Raw genomic sequence first — 14506 nt, forward strand, 5'->3', positions numbered from 1 at the left:
TCTACGTACCCACCCGGGAAGTACAGATTGATGGTGGATTCTCCGTCATAAGCCTTAATTGGGAAGATCTGCGAAAGTATGCGGTTGGCTCCTTCATCAACTCTTTGTTTGAGTCAGTGAAAATTCTAGATTACAAGAAATTATTTTCCATACGTTTAATTTCGGACGTTTCACCAGATCTGGTCTTCCATACTTGTTTATTTTAAGCTGGGTTCGTTTACCCGTTCGGCTTTTTATTCCGCGGGGCTGCAAGCTGCCCTCTTTGCAAATAATTGGGCCTACTGCTAGCTACCTGTATAAACAAGGCACGGTGTGGAAAATGCGGAGAGAATCAAAAAAATGATTCATGCATGCTGAAAGGACTTCCTACGGTATGGAGTCTCCACAGGATCTTTCGACATATACCGCGTACAAATAACACGGGGAAAAATTGAAGCATTCTTGTAAGGAACTCTTCAGGAAGAAATGCTAAAGAGGGCTATGCCACCGACCACTTCCAAGCTTCCTTGTAAAGGCCCAAGAGTGTCCCAGGATAGGCCTGCAAATATAATAACTCAAGAAAACACTGTTACAAAATCGAAGTAAGTGGCTCCTGGTATCGGCAGTCTTAGAAAGTAGCAAGAAAATCCACATGGGACATTAAAAATTCAACCTAGTATTGTACAGACAAAATGCTCCGATATCGTGGACTTTCAACAATTTGAACACTTTGGAAGCAGTTTTTTATTATCCTTTGATTATATTCTATCCTTGAGCGATTGTATCCATCGATAGCTAATTCAGTGAGCGAAGTCACGGATTATATCACTGGTTGCAGAAGTATCATCGAATCTTTGAACAATCTAAACAATTTGTAATGTTATGCATTTGCGTTTTGTAAGACCTGGTTTACTTCCGACGTAGATCTTAACTTCTATAATTTAAACATTTTTCGCTAGGACCGAGAAAACTTTATGTGCTATTCTTTCAATCGATTTTTTATTTACGTGTTTTTCAATTGAATTAACTTTTCCGTGGTACCAGCTATTGAATTTGTCGCTTGTCTAGTCTGTATCAAAGACAAAGCCTTTGCATTGCTTCCATTTACAACACACGTAAGTCTTTCGGACATTCCGTTTCATTTCGGGTAGTGGGAAGGAGTTCAATTGGATTAGAATGGTAATGAGAAGGGGGACATTTGGGGATTAAAATGTAATATTAATGATTAATTAAGTTGTTAAGGATTTCTCGTCAGAGGGCGCTCCATTGGTGTCAAATTTCTTGGAACAATGGAAGTTTAAGGTTACGACTCAATTCGGATGATAAATAGGGTCATGTCCACTCATTACACGTTAGATGCGCATCTCCGACTAATTGGAGTCGTGGACAGCGGTCTCTGCTCTTGTGGTGACGGTTATCGCGACATTGACCATGTTTTCTGGCCATGTGCCTAGTTCTATGACGCCAGATCACCACTAAACGATTCCGTTTGCCTTCGTTCCAGTTTTAGATGTTCTGATTGTTCTCGATCTTCTCTACATGTCTCTCATATACATATTTTTAAACACAATAAATATCCAAATCTAGTTATCTTTTCTCTTTTGTTTGATATGCTAACAGCGACCTGAAAATTTAACCCTCAAAAAGCTCCCGGCGAATTCAAGGAAAACCAGTCGGCAACTTTGGTGTCCTGGCGATCACTGTTTACCAAAAACTGCAAGTTTGTCTTCTTCTTTTCCCCGTCATTGTTGTCAGCACTCTTATTACTTTCCCTAATATGGTCTCTGCAATTCTGAGATTGAAATCAATCCCTCTCGATTATGTCTTTTGTCTTCCTTATAAAAAGCCTAATAGTGTTTCTCCTTGTTCTTGTTAATCAAATCATAGTTCTTGTTAAAATATTGCGAAAATCGTATATCTAGTCTTTAAACGCATTTCTAACTGCATCCATTAGTCTGAATTCCTTGTTTGGAGATGTGGATGTTCCAAAATGTATTTTCATTAGTATTCATATAAAAAAATCAAATCAATTCTAACTCTTATCGTTTATTTTCAAAAAATATTAAATTATAAAACAAATAAATTAGCATCCTCAAGTTAACGTAGAATGAGTGAATGAAAAGAAATGGTTGTGTATCGAAAATTTCAGACGCGTACTTTGTGTGCGCGAGGCACATAATCTAATATCAAGTTTTATTATATTTCTATGTCTCGAGTGGGCAGACTTCCCATGAAATCGACAAGTTTGTACCTGTGTACAAAATTTCGTGCACGCGTTCAACTTCAAACATGCTTCGTCTCCATGTGCAGGTTCGCCTCGAACATCGAACCCAAGCGAACGATGTACAAACTCTAGCTCAAACATTCGTGTACGTACACTGGGTGAGTCAAGGCTAGTGATGATGAGACAGAGAGAGAGAAAGAGAAAAATGGTGCCACAAACCTATGTGTACGCACACTGTGCACATACATGGGGTTCGGTTGTGCAGGCGAACATGTGCGCGTGGTTTGGTATGAAATAGCTTCTTTGAGTTCGTACACGAAGGGTGGGTTTAATATGAGCATACATTGTGTACGATGTTCATTTGGGAAGATAGCGAGTGGGTAATCACTCTCTTGGTTATTTTCAAGTAGTTAGTACTACCCATACTACCCACATGATTCGCCGGCTCTTTACACACGCGATCTCGCCCACATTTAAACACCCCGGTAAATAGGTGAATGATTTAGCACTAGTAAACTTCTAAACGCGGTTTCAAGCGAGAACCTACAAACGCGCGATAATGCATTTTTACCTTCAGTCTTAGCAGCCATGCCTTCATTTGAATCAATAAAAAATGACTCATATTCACTAGACAACATGGTGACATGACCGGGAACTCAAGTGAATGGAAGAACTAACTCTCTTCTAGCATCTGAACCGCACCAGTGTGCGTAACATTGTATATCAGATGCACGGTCCACACGATCATCCAAGAACACACGCGAATATGAGGATGGACACGGTTATAAAAATCGAATTTAGATACACGCTAGCACTCGCGGCATTCAATAGTCCATGCGACCTACAAACGCTCACGCGACATACAAACGCACACGAACACCTTAACGTACAGACGCTAAAGCTTTTCGCGATGATACACAAAGACGAACATACAATCGCGAACATCCATGCACAACTACGCACAAGATTTCGCAATCGCAAAAACGCCCCGATAATTTAGTGAACGCAATAACACTTATAAGCTGATAAACGTGGTCCTAAGTGCGCACAAATAAATGCTCATTCCCACGCGATAGTAGAATCCCTACGCCTGTAGGGGAATTGTGGGTAAAATGAACAGGGAAGTCAAATCAAGTCAATGTTAGTTAAATTTAGAACAAACTTCACAGAAACGTGACCTGCCAAGTATTCAAAGGATATTGAAATCATTTCTTTTGATAAAAGGCTTTCGAATGTGAAATAAATAAGATGAAAACCAAAATCGGCATTCATGTTTTTCGCAGATTTTAAATTCGGCATGTAGAATATAAGGTCTTTTGTGGTGACATTTTAATTTTATTATGAAAATGGTGTTACATGACAGTAATAGAACCTCTTGCAGATATTTCACAGCAATAACTAGGGATCAGGACAAATTGGTTCAATCGGAACGGCTGTTTGAAAATAAAATGTCTTAGGGGGTAAAATGAATAGGTTGTAGTGGGGGTAATATGAACCATCTTGCTGCTCCAAGTACCAAGCCTCAAAATTAATCACTAAGTTCAAGTTGCTATATTTTCACTGTTCTACAACAGATCCTTTAATCCTTAACACCTATGGATAACCCCAAGTTTGTAGATGTGTTTCGATGTCACAGAATTGTAAATTGGTTAGTATTACATGAAAATTTAATTTTTCCGTGACAAGTTTTTTTTGCCTACAAAATGACCTGTGTGTATGCAATACTCATGACTGGGACATCAGCATTGCTCGGAAAATGCTTTTCAACGCTAAGCATTGCATACATACAGAACATTTTGCAGGTCACTAGAAGGTGTTCATTTTAGCACCAGCACATGTTCATTTTACCCACACGCTATAAACATGTATCTTTTTTGGACATGTTTTGAAATCAAGAATAATGTTCGAAAACTTTTGTTTATGTCGAAGTATTTTCACCAAATATGTACAAAACATGTCTAGCAAGAAACATATAAGGTGATTGTAGTATCTCAATCACTTATTAGTTAGTAAATAATGACTTTGCTTAACGTGTTCATTTTACCACCAGTTCCCCTACATCCGAACCGTAGGATTATTTAACATTCATTTTTATGTGTTACATTGGCGAATATTGCGTTCCTTCAATACAGCGAATTCTGATATTATTATAAAATAAAAACGCTTCCATCCTTTCATTTGGTTTCAGAACGTTTCGAGAAAACCTCTTTACGTACGCATTGCATCACCTCCCCATCACCTTGACACCATCTTCTAGCAGGACAACTTAACCCTCGACCCTTTTTGTCGGGGACGATGGGTAAATGCCCAAACAATAATTCTGGTGGGAAAAAGTTGTGATTTATCTTTTCCGGGGTTCCTTTTTCGGTGCAAGCGCTTGCCGTCCTCCGAAAATCGGCCATCATGCAGGGAAGGAAACAACGTGTTTTGTATGTTGCGGAGCAGTTGTTAATTATGGATAATTAGGGGGTCCTTGTGCTTGATGAGATCATTATGTGGTGACATTTATTGACCCGTAGAAGGTTGGGAGTTTCATACATTAAACTTCATTAACACAATGTCTTGTGAAGGAGTGTAATTATGTCCTTGTCATTAGATAGTGATTTTTCAGGCATCAAAACTTTATACCCAATTCTTTTGAGCCGAGTTAAACTGGAATAATAATAAACTCTATCTCGATCATGTTTGAAATAATTGAATATTGTCAATCTAGTCCATTGAAAGTAACCCGACCCAGTTTCCTTCGCCCAATTGAAAGCTGTCCTGTGTTACTACTGCAATTCAAACCGACAGGATACAATAAAACGTCGTCTATAAACCCCTACATAGAGCTGTGCGTTTATGGTGAGTTGTGAGTACATACATCGTAGCAGTCTGGCAAAAAGCCAGCAGTTCTCGTAGACTGCTGTGTTATGATGGAAGCTGTGAAGCAATAGCATCTCCCTTTTCGCCACTCTGGGACCATAATTAAAGAAACGGTCAACAGTTGAGAAAACTCATAAATAAATCCAATACATAGTTCATTGTAGCAGGTCCTAGATTCTGCTTGCCAAGGATGTTTCCTGGCCGGGAATAAGCAATGGTACAGCGGAATCAGGAATCGTTCCTGAATGGTAAAGCAGCGAGAGACAGATTAAAAAAATCGTCCCTTTGACTTTCTGCAACTTCCGTAAGTTGCTTCACCTCGCGTATTTTTGCGTCGCATATCCACCACTCTGGCACCGTCCCCAAGTCCATATTCCTATACATAATTGGATATCGACTGAGAGTTATCGTATACTGACACTACACTGCTTCTATTGGGGAGGGAAAAAAGCTAGCTCCTGCATCCAGGGCTGACGGGAGTCGGCATATAGTGTGCGATAACAAATGCCATAATAGACTAGGAAATGGTGTCGAACTTTTCAGATACGGGTCTTTCTTTCCAACGTTGGTGATCGTAGTGAAGGAAAGATGTGGGTATGTATGTGTATATGCTTGCTTTGTTAGGAAGCGATAAACGAGCAATGGGAGTCAAGTCGAGGCACACTTGAGGCGCTGTGGTTTAGCAAGGATGGAATAGCGCGAGATTTAACCAAGAAGAGTAGGAAAAGATTGGATTGTGAAGGCTGAGAAGAAAGCTAGGAGAAGTGGTGCCAAATGGTCATAACGCAGTGTCATCAAAGTAACATTTGCTTCAAATAACCAGTTATTGCGGTCATTAAAATTGTGCCGGGAAGTACTAATATGTGCATCCATTTCTATGATGGCAACAATTGAAATAATCAAATGTATTTTCATCAACTCAGTATGTATTTTGCTTTGTATCTTTCGCACCCAGTACAAATATCGTAGTAAAGAAATGCATATTTTCTTCAAATTGATCGTACATTCTTAAGCCCATCGTAACCAGTAACTTGGATAACTTCCTACTTGTCAACGCTAGCAGTAGTTCGATTGTAAAACTTACTATCCTGGCAGCACTGCCAACTCGGAGCCATGTGCGTCAGGACCAATCGAACAGTTTCGCGAAGTCGTAAAAAATTATGACCTAGCTGTTGCGGCGAACCGTAGACCCGAGATGGAAGCAAGTCATAGCTTCTCTCCGACAGTCCCGATGGGATCCAACAGCTTGAACGCATTCGGAGCTAGAGGAACGTGTAATGAGATAAAATGGAATTTTATTCAATTGATGGTCAATACGTTTTTATTGGTTTGGAAGTTTAGTTCCTTTCTTGCCGCAGGAAAGTTGAGGAGGAAAAAGCTCCTTCCCGAGCGAGAAGAAGAAGTTTTCCTATAAATGTTGATTACGGTAATAACTGATGGGACTTGGATGAAACTCAATCAGGTGATAAGTGTGTCCGAACTGATTGCGCTTTTCTATAATGATTACTATAATCCAATCAGGTGGAGCAGTTTATCTGTCACAGTAAATTGATATGTGTTTTCAGTTCAGAAAATCATTTCGCACTTGGGAAATGTCTCTTTTCAAATTGTCTGCGGAGGAATGAAATCCATTTTAACAAAGAACTTTATTATTTTCCAGGAACTTCTTCACCGGTGGTGCAATTGATGAAACATGAATCGGAAAAGGGTAGCTCGGTCGTACTGAAATGTCATGTTGGTGGCAATTCCGGAGGCATCCGGGATGACGATGAAACTCGAATCGAGTGGTACAGGTAAGCTACAGGAAGCTGCAATCCTTTATATATAACGACAATATGACGAACCCGAGTGTGCTGAGTTTGCACTTAGCTTTTCGAGGAATAGAAGGAAAATGATGAAAAAATGCGTTTGAAGTTTGTCTTCAGCCACGAGTGAATCACGAATCGATCAAAATAATCGACTCTTGAAAAAGAGCGAATGAGCTTCGATCCTTTTATGCGATTCTTTAAGAAACTGTCTTTAAGCAACTTAGTTGAATGTAAAATTACAACTTTAAGAATGGAATACTTTTTCTAAAAATTGTAGTTGCAATTCACTGACGGAGTGATTGGTCATTGTTGTCCTCATATGCCTTATACACTACAAGGGTTTTAAACACCAGTAAAATAATTATCGGCCCATAATGATCCTCAATGTCACCAACTAAGAAATCATTTGTGTGACATTTGTCACGTTTGATGGTTTGAATCGGGGTGATTTACTCTCTAATCTATTGATCCATATAGATATTCTAAATGCGATAAAAAGATCTGACGTGCAAAGAAACGGAAACATTATCACGACATCTCATATGCTTCTTAGCATCGCGAACGGCCTCGATATTATTGGGGTTGATCGCAGAGCAGTGGAAGAGGCATTTGCGACTTCAAGCAGACAAAACTGACAAGACAAAGTAAGTGATATGTGGTAGAGAGCGAGACAATCAGAACGGTGTTGGTTCCGATGTGAAATCAAATACAAATCGCTGATAGTCCCCATTGCTTTCTACGTGCATGAAGCAAGGACGTTGAAGGAAGCAAAGCAATATTTTTTGAGGAAATTTTATTTAGGTTTTATGATCCATTTCTGTATTATTTTCTCTCTCAATAGCATATACAAATTTCATTATCGTTATACATAAGCCAAGGAACGCGTTTTTGCGCTAACGTTGCGCTAACGCTGCTCATCAGTCTTTGCACAAATTCCTTCGCAATTGTTTTAGACACTTTGTCCAAAACCTTCGAGTTTTTTTCGATGGTACCTGCTGTTTTAATATGTTTCCTTTGATATTCCTTTTGCAAAGTCCAAAACAATATTGGGCCACCATGCTTCCTGATCAAACGCCGATTCAAGCATTCCCGGGTATACGTAGCAGTTATCATTGATGTCACAAACAAGACTGAACACCTTCCTCATTTTCGAATGACTTGCCAAACCATTACCTTTTTATCGAATTACTCTAAAAATTGACTTATCGACATCATCAACGTCCTGGCACCGCACGGAGTAATATTGATCTGGCGGAAGCGTCTTATAATCAAATTTTACATATGTTTCATCGTCCAAGACAATACACGCCGATTTTCCGCACAATAAACCGTCACGCAGCTTCTGAGCCCGTGGTTTAACGGTTGTAGCCGGTCTTTCATTCCGTTTTGGCTTCCACTGCTGCTTGAAAGATGGTTTCTTAGCTTAGAACGTTGGACGTTATTTTTACAAGCACCCAACAGACTTGCGTCTTTTTTTCTAACTGCTCCGATACTCACACTTTCCAGTTTCGCCAGTTGGCTTAGTGGAATATTGGGTATGGAGCCCCATTTGTGCACTATATGTTTACGCTTTTCGGGATAAATGCTTCACATTTAGATGACTCCATTACAAAAATTCGTAATTAAATTAATTTGAATTTAAAATAATTGAAAATAGATTGAAATATGATAAGATATAACCGATACATTTTCTTGATATAAAAACTTGATATTCTAACAACTTTGCAAACATATTTTATATCAAATAGAGCTATATAGGGGTCTGCCCCGGATGCATAACCAGCGTTTATTGAGTATATGGAACTCCATTGGTTTTGATTCGAAGAGTTAGGAAGAAGGGGATAAGTTTCGTCGGACGCATTCGTATCACACGCTCTGTACGGAAACCCGCTTTTTCTTCGTCCTTCCTCAGATTTCACCTCATTGAGATGCTTCCGTAGTGCTTGCTTTATAATTGGCCAGTATTTTTCGATGGGCATTAGATCCGGTGCGTTCTGGAAGGGGGGGGGGGGGTTTAGCTCATGTCCTTGGGCATGAAAGTAATTCCGGTGGCTTCGTAGCGCTCCAGGATAACATTTGAATAGTGGCACGAAGCAAGATCCCGCCAGAAGATCGTAGTGCCCTCGTGTTGATTCAACAGAGGAAACAAAAGTTTCTGAAGACACTGGAGGTAAGTTTCTCCGTTTATAAGCCGTCTTAGATGGCTTCAAAACTACTGTCATCCTTCTAGAACGCGAGTAGTGTCTCTTCCTGTGCTGAGTTGTTCGCTAGTGTGTTCCGAATCGAGGAGGACAGGTTATGGAGTCGTCGCAGGTCTTCGAGCTCCCGGCAGTTTAGGATTACGTGCTCTAGCGTAAGTCTTATATTGCAAGTCGGGCACATTAGAGGGTCGACGCGGGTGATGGTGTGGGTATGGGTGATCTTCGTGTGTCCTATCCGTAGGCGCGAGAGTGCTCTTTGTTCTTTCCGGTTTTCGCAGTCTGTCCACTTCTCGGGATATCTTTTTACCTTCTGAGGGTAGCGTCGAAGGTTTCTCCAGTGGGCGATAAAGTGCTCGGAGGCTTGTGCCTTGAATGCTCTAATAATGCCAGAGGATGAACCTCTTTAGAGATCAGAGCGCGTGGCAAACGGTCAGCCTTCTCGTAATCGTGGATTCCACTGTGCCCGGGAACCTAGCATATGGTAGTCAACGGTTTGCAAGATCGCTCTATGACTTGAACGTTGGAGTGCTTGGACTCTGCTGATTACAGTGCGGGAATCGGAAGAAATCACAGTCGGAGTATCTTCAGGTTTCTTGATTATGGCAAAACCGATGGCGACTTATGCGGAAAAACCTTAACAAACAGACGGTAGACGAAGGGCGAGGCCGTCTCCAATTCCACTCACAGGAGCCCCCACGGCCTCGCCAAGTTTCGAGATGTCAATGTAAATATGCAGATGATTTGAGTATTTTTGTTCGACCAATTGGGGGAATTTAGCTCTGACAGTACTGGGAGGGTTACCTGGTCTGGCGGATACAGCCAGGCGTATTGGTAAATATGGTATGGATGTCCATTGCTGTCGGTAGAAGGTGACATTCATCATTAGATTGTTTTTCTATTAAGCTCACGGCTCGTTTCTGGACGACAGCTACTGCCAGTGTCCATCGGCAGGGAAGTACGCTAGTCTCAACGCAGGCGGCTTCGACTGAGGTGCTGGGTAGTATGTATTCAAAGCCAGTCTGACTGCTCTGTGGTACAGTGATGCCAGGATATCCGCTAAGCCCTCCCAATAGCGACTGGTTACCTCGAGGCCGTAGAACAGGCGACTCTGGATGAGGGCCTGGCTAATGTTGAGTGCGGTTCGCCTATTCCACTTCGGGTGACGCGAGGTAATGGTGCGGATTAGTCGTTTTCTACTTTCGCAGTCCTTTTGCACCTGTCGAAAGTGTGAAAGAAAAGCACATCAAGGGTTTTAGGCTCCTTCCGGAAAGGAATTGCGGTTTCAGCAAGTTGGACTGGCTACATTATGGGAATTGCAGCAGTGCGCAATAGTGCATTTTTGGGCTGAGATACGGAAACCGACTGAGTTGACCCACCGGCCTACAGAATTGAAGGATGCCTGTAGCTTCAGTCTTGTGTAATCAATTGTTTTTCGGTAGCCATAAGAATTATACCGTTGGTGTACACAAACACGGAAGCGTGGTAAAAAGGGAATTCATGCTGACCAAGAATAATGTGACTGCCAAGGCCGACCCTTAGGTGGCCCCGTTAGCTTCCCGAAACAGGTACGACTGCTTACCTCCAATTCCCACCCTGAAACTTCGGTCTACTTGAGGAAGCAGTCAAGGTTTCCGCTAACACCCCATTGGTGCAGCTGGTACTCCTTCACGCCATACCGTACTATAGGCCTTGGCGAGATCTAGAATAGCGATGTCTGCATGTAAGTCGTTGGCTACGGCGTCACTTACTATTTCACCGAGCCAGCCAAGATGAATTCCTGTGCCGAGTCCTTTACGGAACGCGAACTTTCGATGGTCAAGAAGCTCCTGTTACTCGAGGAAGGTCATCAGGTGTCTGTTTACTATCGTCTTCCCAATGCAGGGAGAAGGCTTACGGGTCGGAAGTTCCCTCGCATTTCTTCGGAATGGTCACGATTTCCACGCGGTATGGGAAGGACCCGCCTTCCCATATTCTGTTGAATCCGTTTAAGAGTGCTCGTAGAGTTCTATTGTTCTCTACGTTCTGAGGAAGGCAGGTGGGAGAGAGGAGGCGCTAGAAAGAAGGGCAAAGTGTTGACCGATTGCATTAGCAATTTCAGAGGGCTCAACTAGAAAAAATCCCATTCACCGATAACGCGAAGCCGTTTTGCCTTCTTTTGCCGCTTAGGGTATTGATCCTTTTCCACAGATCTGCAGAGCTGATCCCGTCCTGGGGGGCTTTCTTGATGACCCGCCTGACCTGAGCGGCGAAAATCTGCCGATCTCTCATCCCATCGATGATGGTCAAAGGGGGTATTTTTAAGATTTCGAAGAACTTTTCGTCGGTCTTTGATTGCCCTCGCTACTTTTGGGCTCTACCGATGAACCACTCGTTTTGGTGGTGCTCCGCTGGTTTGGGGAATGTATGGTTTTGCAGCCTGTGTCATTACCTCTACAAGCTTGTCAGGTGAATAGTACCGGTCTCGATCGAGTGCATCCGAAACGTTATCTTCGTAAGTGAGCCACTCCGCCCGATCATAGAGTCAACGGCGACGCTGCGACGTAGAGGGGGGCATCCGATCATAGGAGACTATGATAGGGAAGTGATCGCTGTTTCCAGTATCGGCGAGAACCGACCATCCGCAGGCTCCAGCAATGGAGCTAGAACATATGTTTAAATCTAAGGCGGATGTGGACCAGCCCCGGAGGAAGGTGATACTGCCGTAATTTAACGTCACCGCGTTGCTATCTTCAATGGCCTCGATAATGGCATTGCCGCGATGGCAACACCTTTTTGAACCCCACGCTGTGTGATGGGCGTTAAAGTCACCCATCAATAGGAAAGGGGTGTGTAGTTGCTTGAAGAGATTCCGCAATTTATTTCCTACGTTACTGACTTCTTAAGGTATCTAAATAGACGCTACTGTACAACTTATGGGAAAGTTGAATTTTTCTTCCCACTACAATGAGGTCGGTGTCAAATTTTACCGACTCAGACGGCAGGTCAGTTCTGGTTCCTAAGCCGACCGTTTGGTAGATGTTCGACCCTTTGGCTGATTGCCAAATGTAACGGTGACTGAACCAAGATGATGGATCCGTGCTTCCCTTTATGTGTGCCTCTTGGATGGCAAGACAGATGGACGCAGAACGTGCAATGATGCGTTGGAGGTCTCCTAGGTTAGCTCTCAAACCGTTGGTGTTCCATTGGATTACCATTGTGCAGTTTGTTCCGTCGGGTAGTTGGGTTGGACTGGGGCTGGAGCTATTCCTGGCCGGACTTCTGCTGGATACCATTTGGATGGGTCATGTGGAAGTTAGAGGTACGAGTGGTGACGAGTCCGCCGCGGGTGTGCGTTCAGAGGGTCTTTGGCCTGTCGTTAGTGTTTCTGTAGAAAAGGTGCTTCCCGAGTCGGGGGCGACGCGAGGAAGGAGGCTTTTTTGATGCACGGTGACCCGGTGGCGGAGTGCCGCCTGGCGGGTATTGGCTGAACAGATTTGAGGACAGTCGGTTGTTCACTGTTGTATTTAATCTGGAGGTACTTGTCTGGGTAAAACTCGTCGCCGGGGGTGCATCGCGAGAACGTCCCCCGTCAGAGTCAACGCGGGAGGATTGTTTGTTTGGTATTCGACTATTGAATGTTGTTGCTATTGTTGTTTTCTGAATGCTGGGTAGAGTGTTGTTGGATTTATTCAGAGATGAGGTTGGAGTAGTCAACGTCCGGTGAAGGTTCTTGACATAGTGTGTTGAGTGATATTGATGAGCTGAAGCGAGACTAGGACATGATAGAGTCCATGATCGGCGAAGGCAATATTATGTCGGGGGTAGTTTTGGGGTTGGGGCTTCTGGATTTGTCAGTGTTAGTTTTCCTAGTGTCTTTCTCTTTCTGGCGGCTGGATCTCCTAAGCTCCGCTTGGTTGGACAGACCGAATGTAATTCCCTTTCTTGGGCTTTGTTCCCGGGGAAGCAGTATCGTCGGAGGGAATGTTCTCACGGGAGTGGACAGATGGCTTTTGGTGGAGCTCGGTAATGTTCGCGTAGCTGGGGCCTTACTGCCGTTTAGTTACTAGAACTCTAGCCTCAAAGAAAGTCAAGTTTTTGTCGGTTCTGATCTTGGTGATCTGTTCCTCCTTGACAAATTTGGAGCACTTCCTGCTGCGGGTAGAGTGTCCATCTCTATGGACTAGGGTTCTTGCAGGGATTTTCCTTGGATGTCTCGTGTTGTTTGCTGCAGTCCAGACAGGCGGAGGAGTTGGGGCAGAAACGGCTGCGTGCCCGAAGTAACCGCACTTGAAGCACATCATCCGTAAGGGTAGTACGGGCGGATGCTAATACGCAGCAGGCCGATGAACACGTTTTCCGTGAGTTTGGAGCCAGAGAAGGACAGAATAACCAGTGGTGTATTGATCGGTTTACCTTCAAGCATTTTTGTTATATGTCGAACATTCGTAACCCCTTGAGCCTTGAGCTCTTCCAAGAGTCGAGCTTCTTCGACGTCTTTGGTGTCAGGGTCGTAGATGAAGCCCTGTTCTAAGTTGAGGGTTGGATGCGAGATAACTTCCACCTTTTGGCCGCCTATAAGCTGGTCCAGTTTCTTAAGGAACATGAAAGCTTTCTTAGGTCTGGTTCGATTCCTAGCACTGCCTGTACCGATTTCATAATGAGAAAGGGATCAGCTGGGAGGCGTTGTTCCTCTTTTCCTGGTTCGTTGACTGCACGCAGTAATAGCGTCTGCTGGTCTATTACGTCTCCGGAATTCAGGTAACCGGGAAGAGATAGGCGAAGGGAGGGTTCCCCGCCCCAGTCAGAGGGAGGGGGGCGTGACATTTTGCATGATAGACGAAGGGTTCGTCACGACACTCTTGGCAATTTAATGGAGGCGCAAGTTTTTCACAAGATTTGAAAATTCGACTTGGTGGAGATGCAAGTTTTTCACTGTTACGATTTTCGATGTCCAATCTTTTCGCGGAAAATTCGTAGTATGCTTGGTATGTCGCTGGTTTAGGTTGGGGCGGCTCCGCTGTTCCTCGGAATGGAGCAGACCCGCCAGGAAACGAGTTTCGACGCACTTGATTTTCGCACTATAGATCTGGTTAATAGACACTGCACTTGCGTAAACTATTGCCGGGGTAGTGAGATACTACAGCGGTTGGTGCCGGATGGCAGAGGCCGAGATAAAGAGAAAGATCCGTAGGCGTACGCCGAGCATTTGTTTTTCGGTCGATCACGGGCCAGAGCGAAAAAAAATTAAACTCAACCGATCACTCCGAGTGATGGATACTGAATAAGGCTAAATTGTTTAGTTTTAATAAAATCGCAAAATTCCTGCTAAATTGGCATTCTGGACTACTGTGCACTGGTGTTCTGCAAGGAAAGTGAGCAAGGAGGCAGTGCAAAGCTTGCTGGAAGGAGTCAAGCGAAAGGCCCGGCCATTCGCATTTGCAAATAAGAAG

The 14506-nt window shown here is 43.4% G+C and overlaps 1 protein-coding gene across 1 annotated transcript in view; it reads left to right on the forward strand.

Moving 5' to 3' along the window:
- The window catches only part of LOC131687224 (tyrosine-protein kinase-like otk), a 145209-nt gene that overhangs the window by 112792 nt on the left and 17911 nt on the right, over positions 1–14506 (forward strand). Inside the window, exon 4 of the mRNA XM_058971290.1 lies at positions 6729–6861. Within this exon, the coding sequence (XP_058827273.1) occupies positions 6729–6861 (133 nt within the window). The remainder of the gene's footprint in view (positions 1–6728; positions 6862–14506) is intronic.

Source organism: Topomyia yanbarensis, chromosome 3, assembly GCF_030247195.1.
Source record: "Topomyia yanbarensis strain Yona2022 chromosome 3, ASM3024719v1, whole genome shotgun sequence".
In the NCBI taxonomy this organism is placed as follows: domain Eukaryota; kingdom Metazoa; phylum Arthropoda; class Insecta; order Diptera; family Culicidae; genus Topomyia; species Topomyia yanbarensis.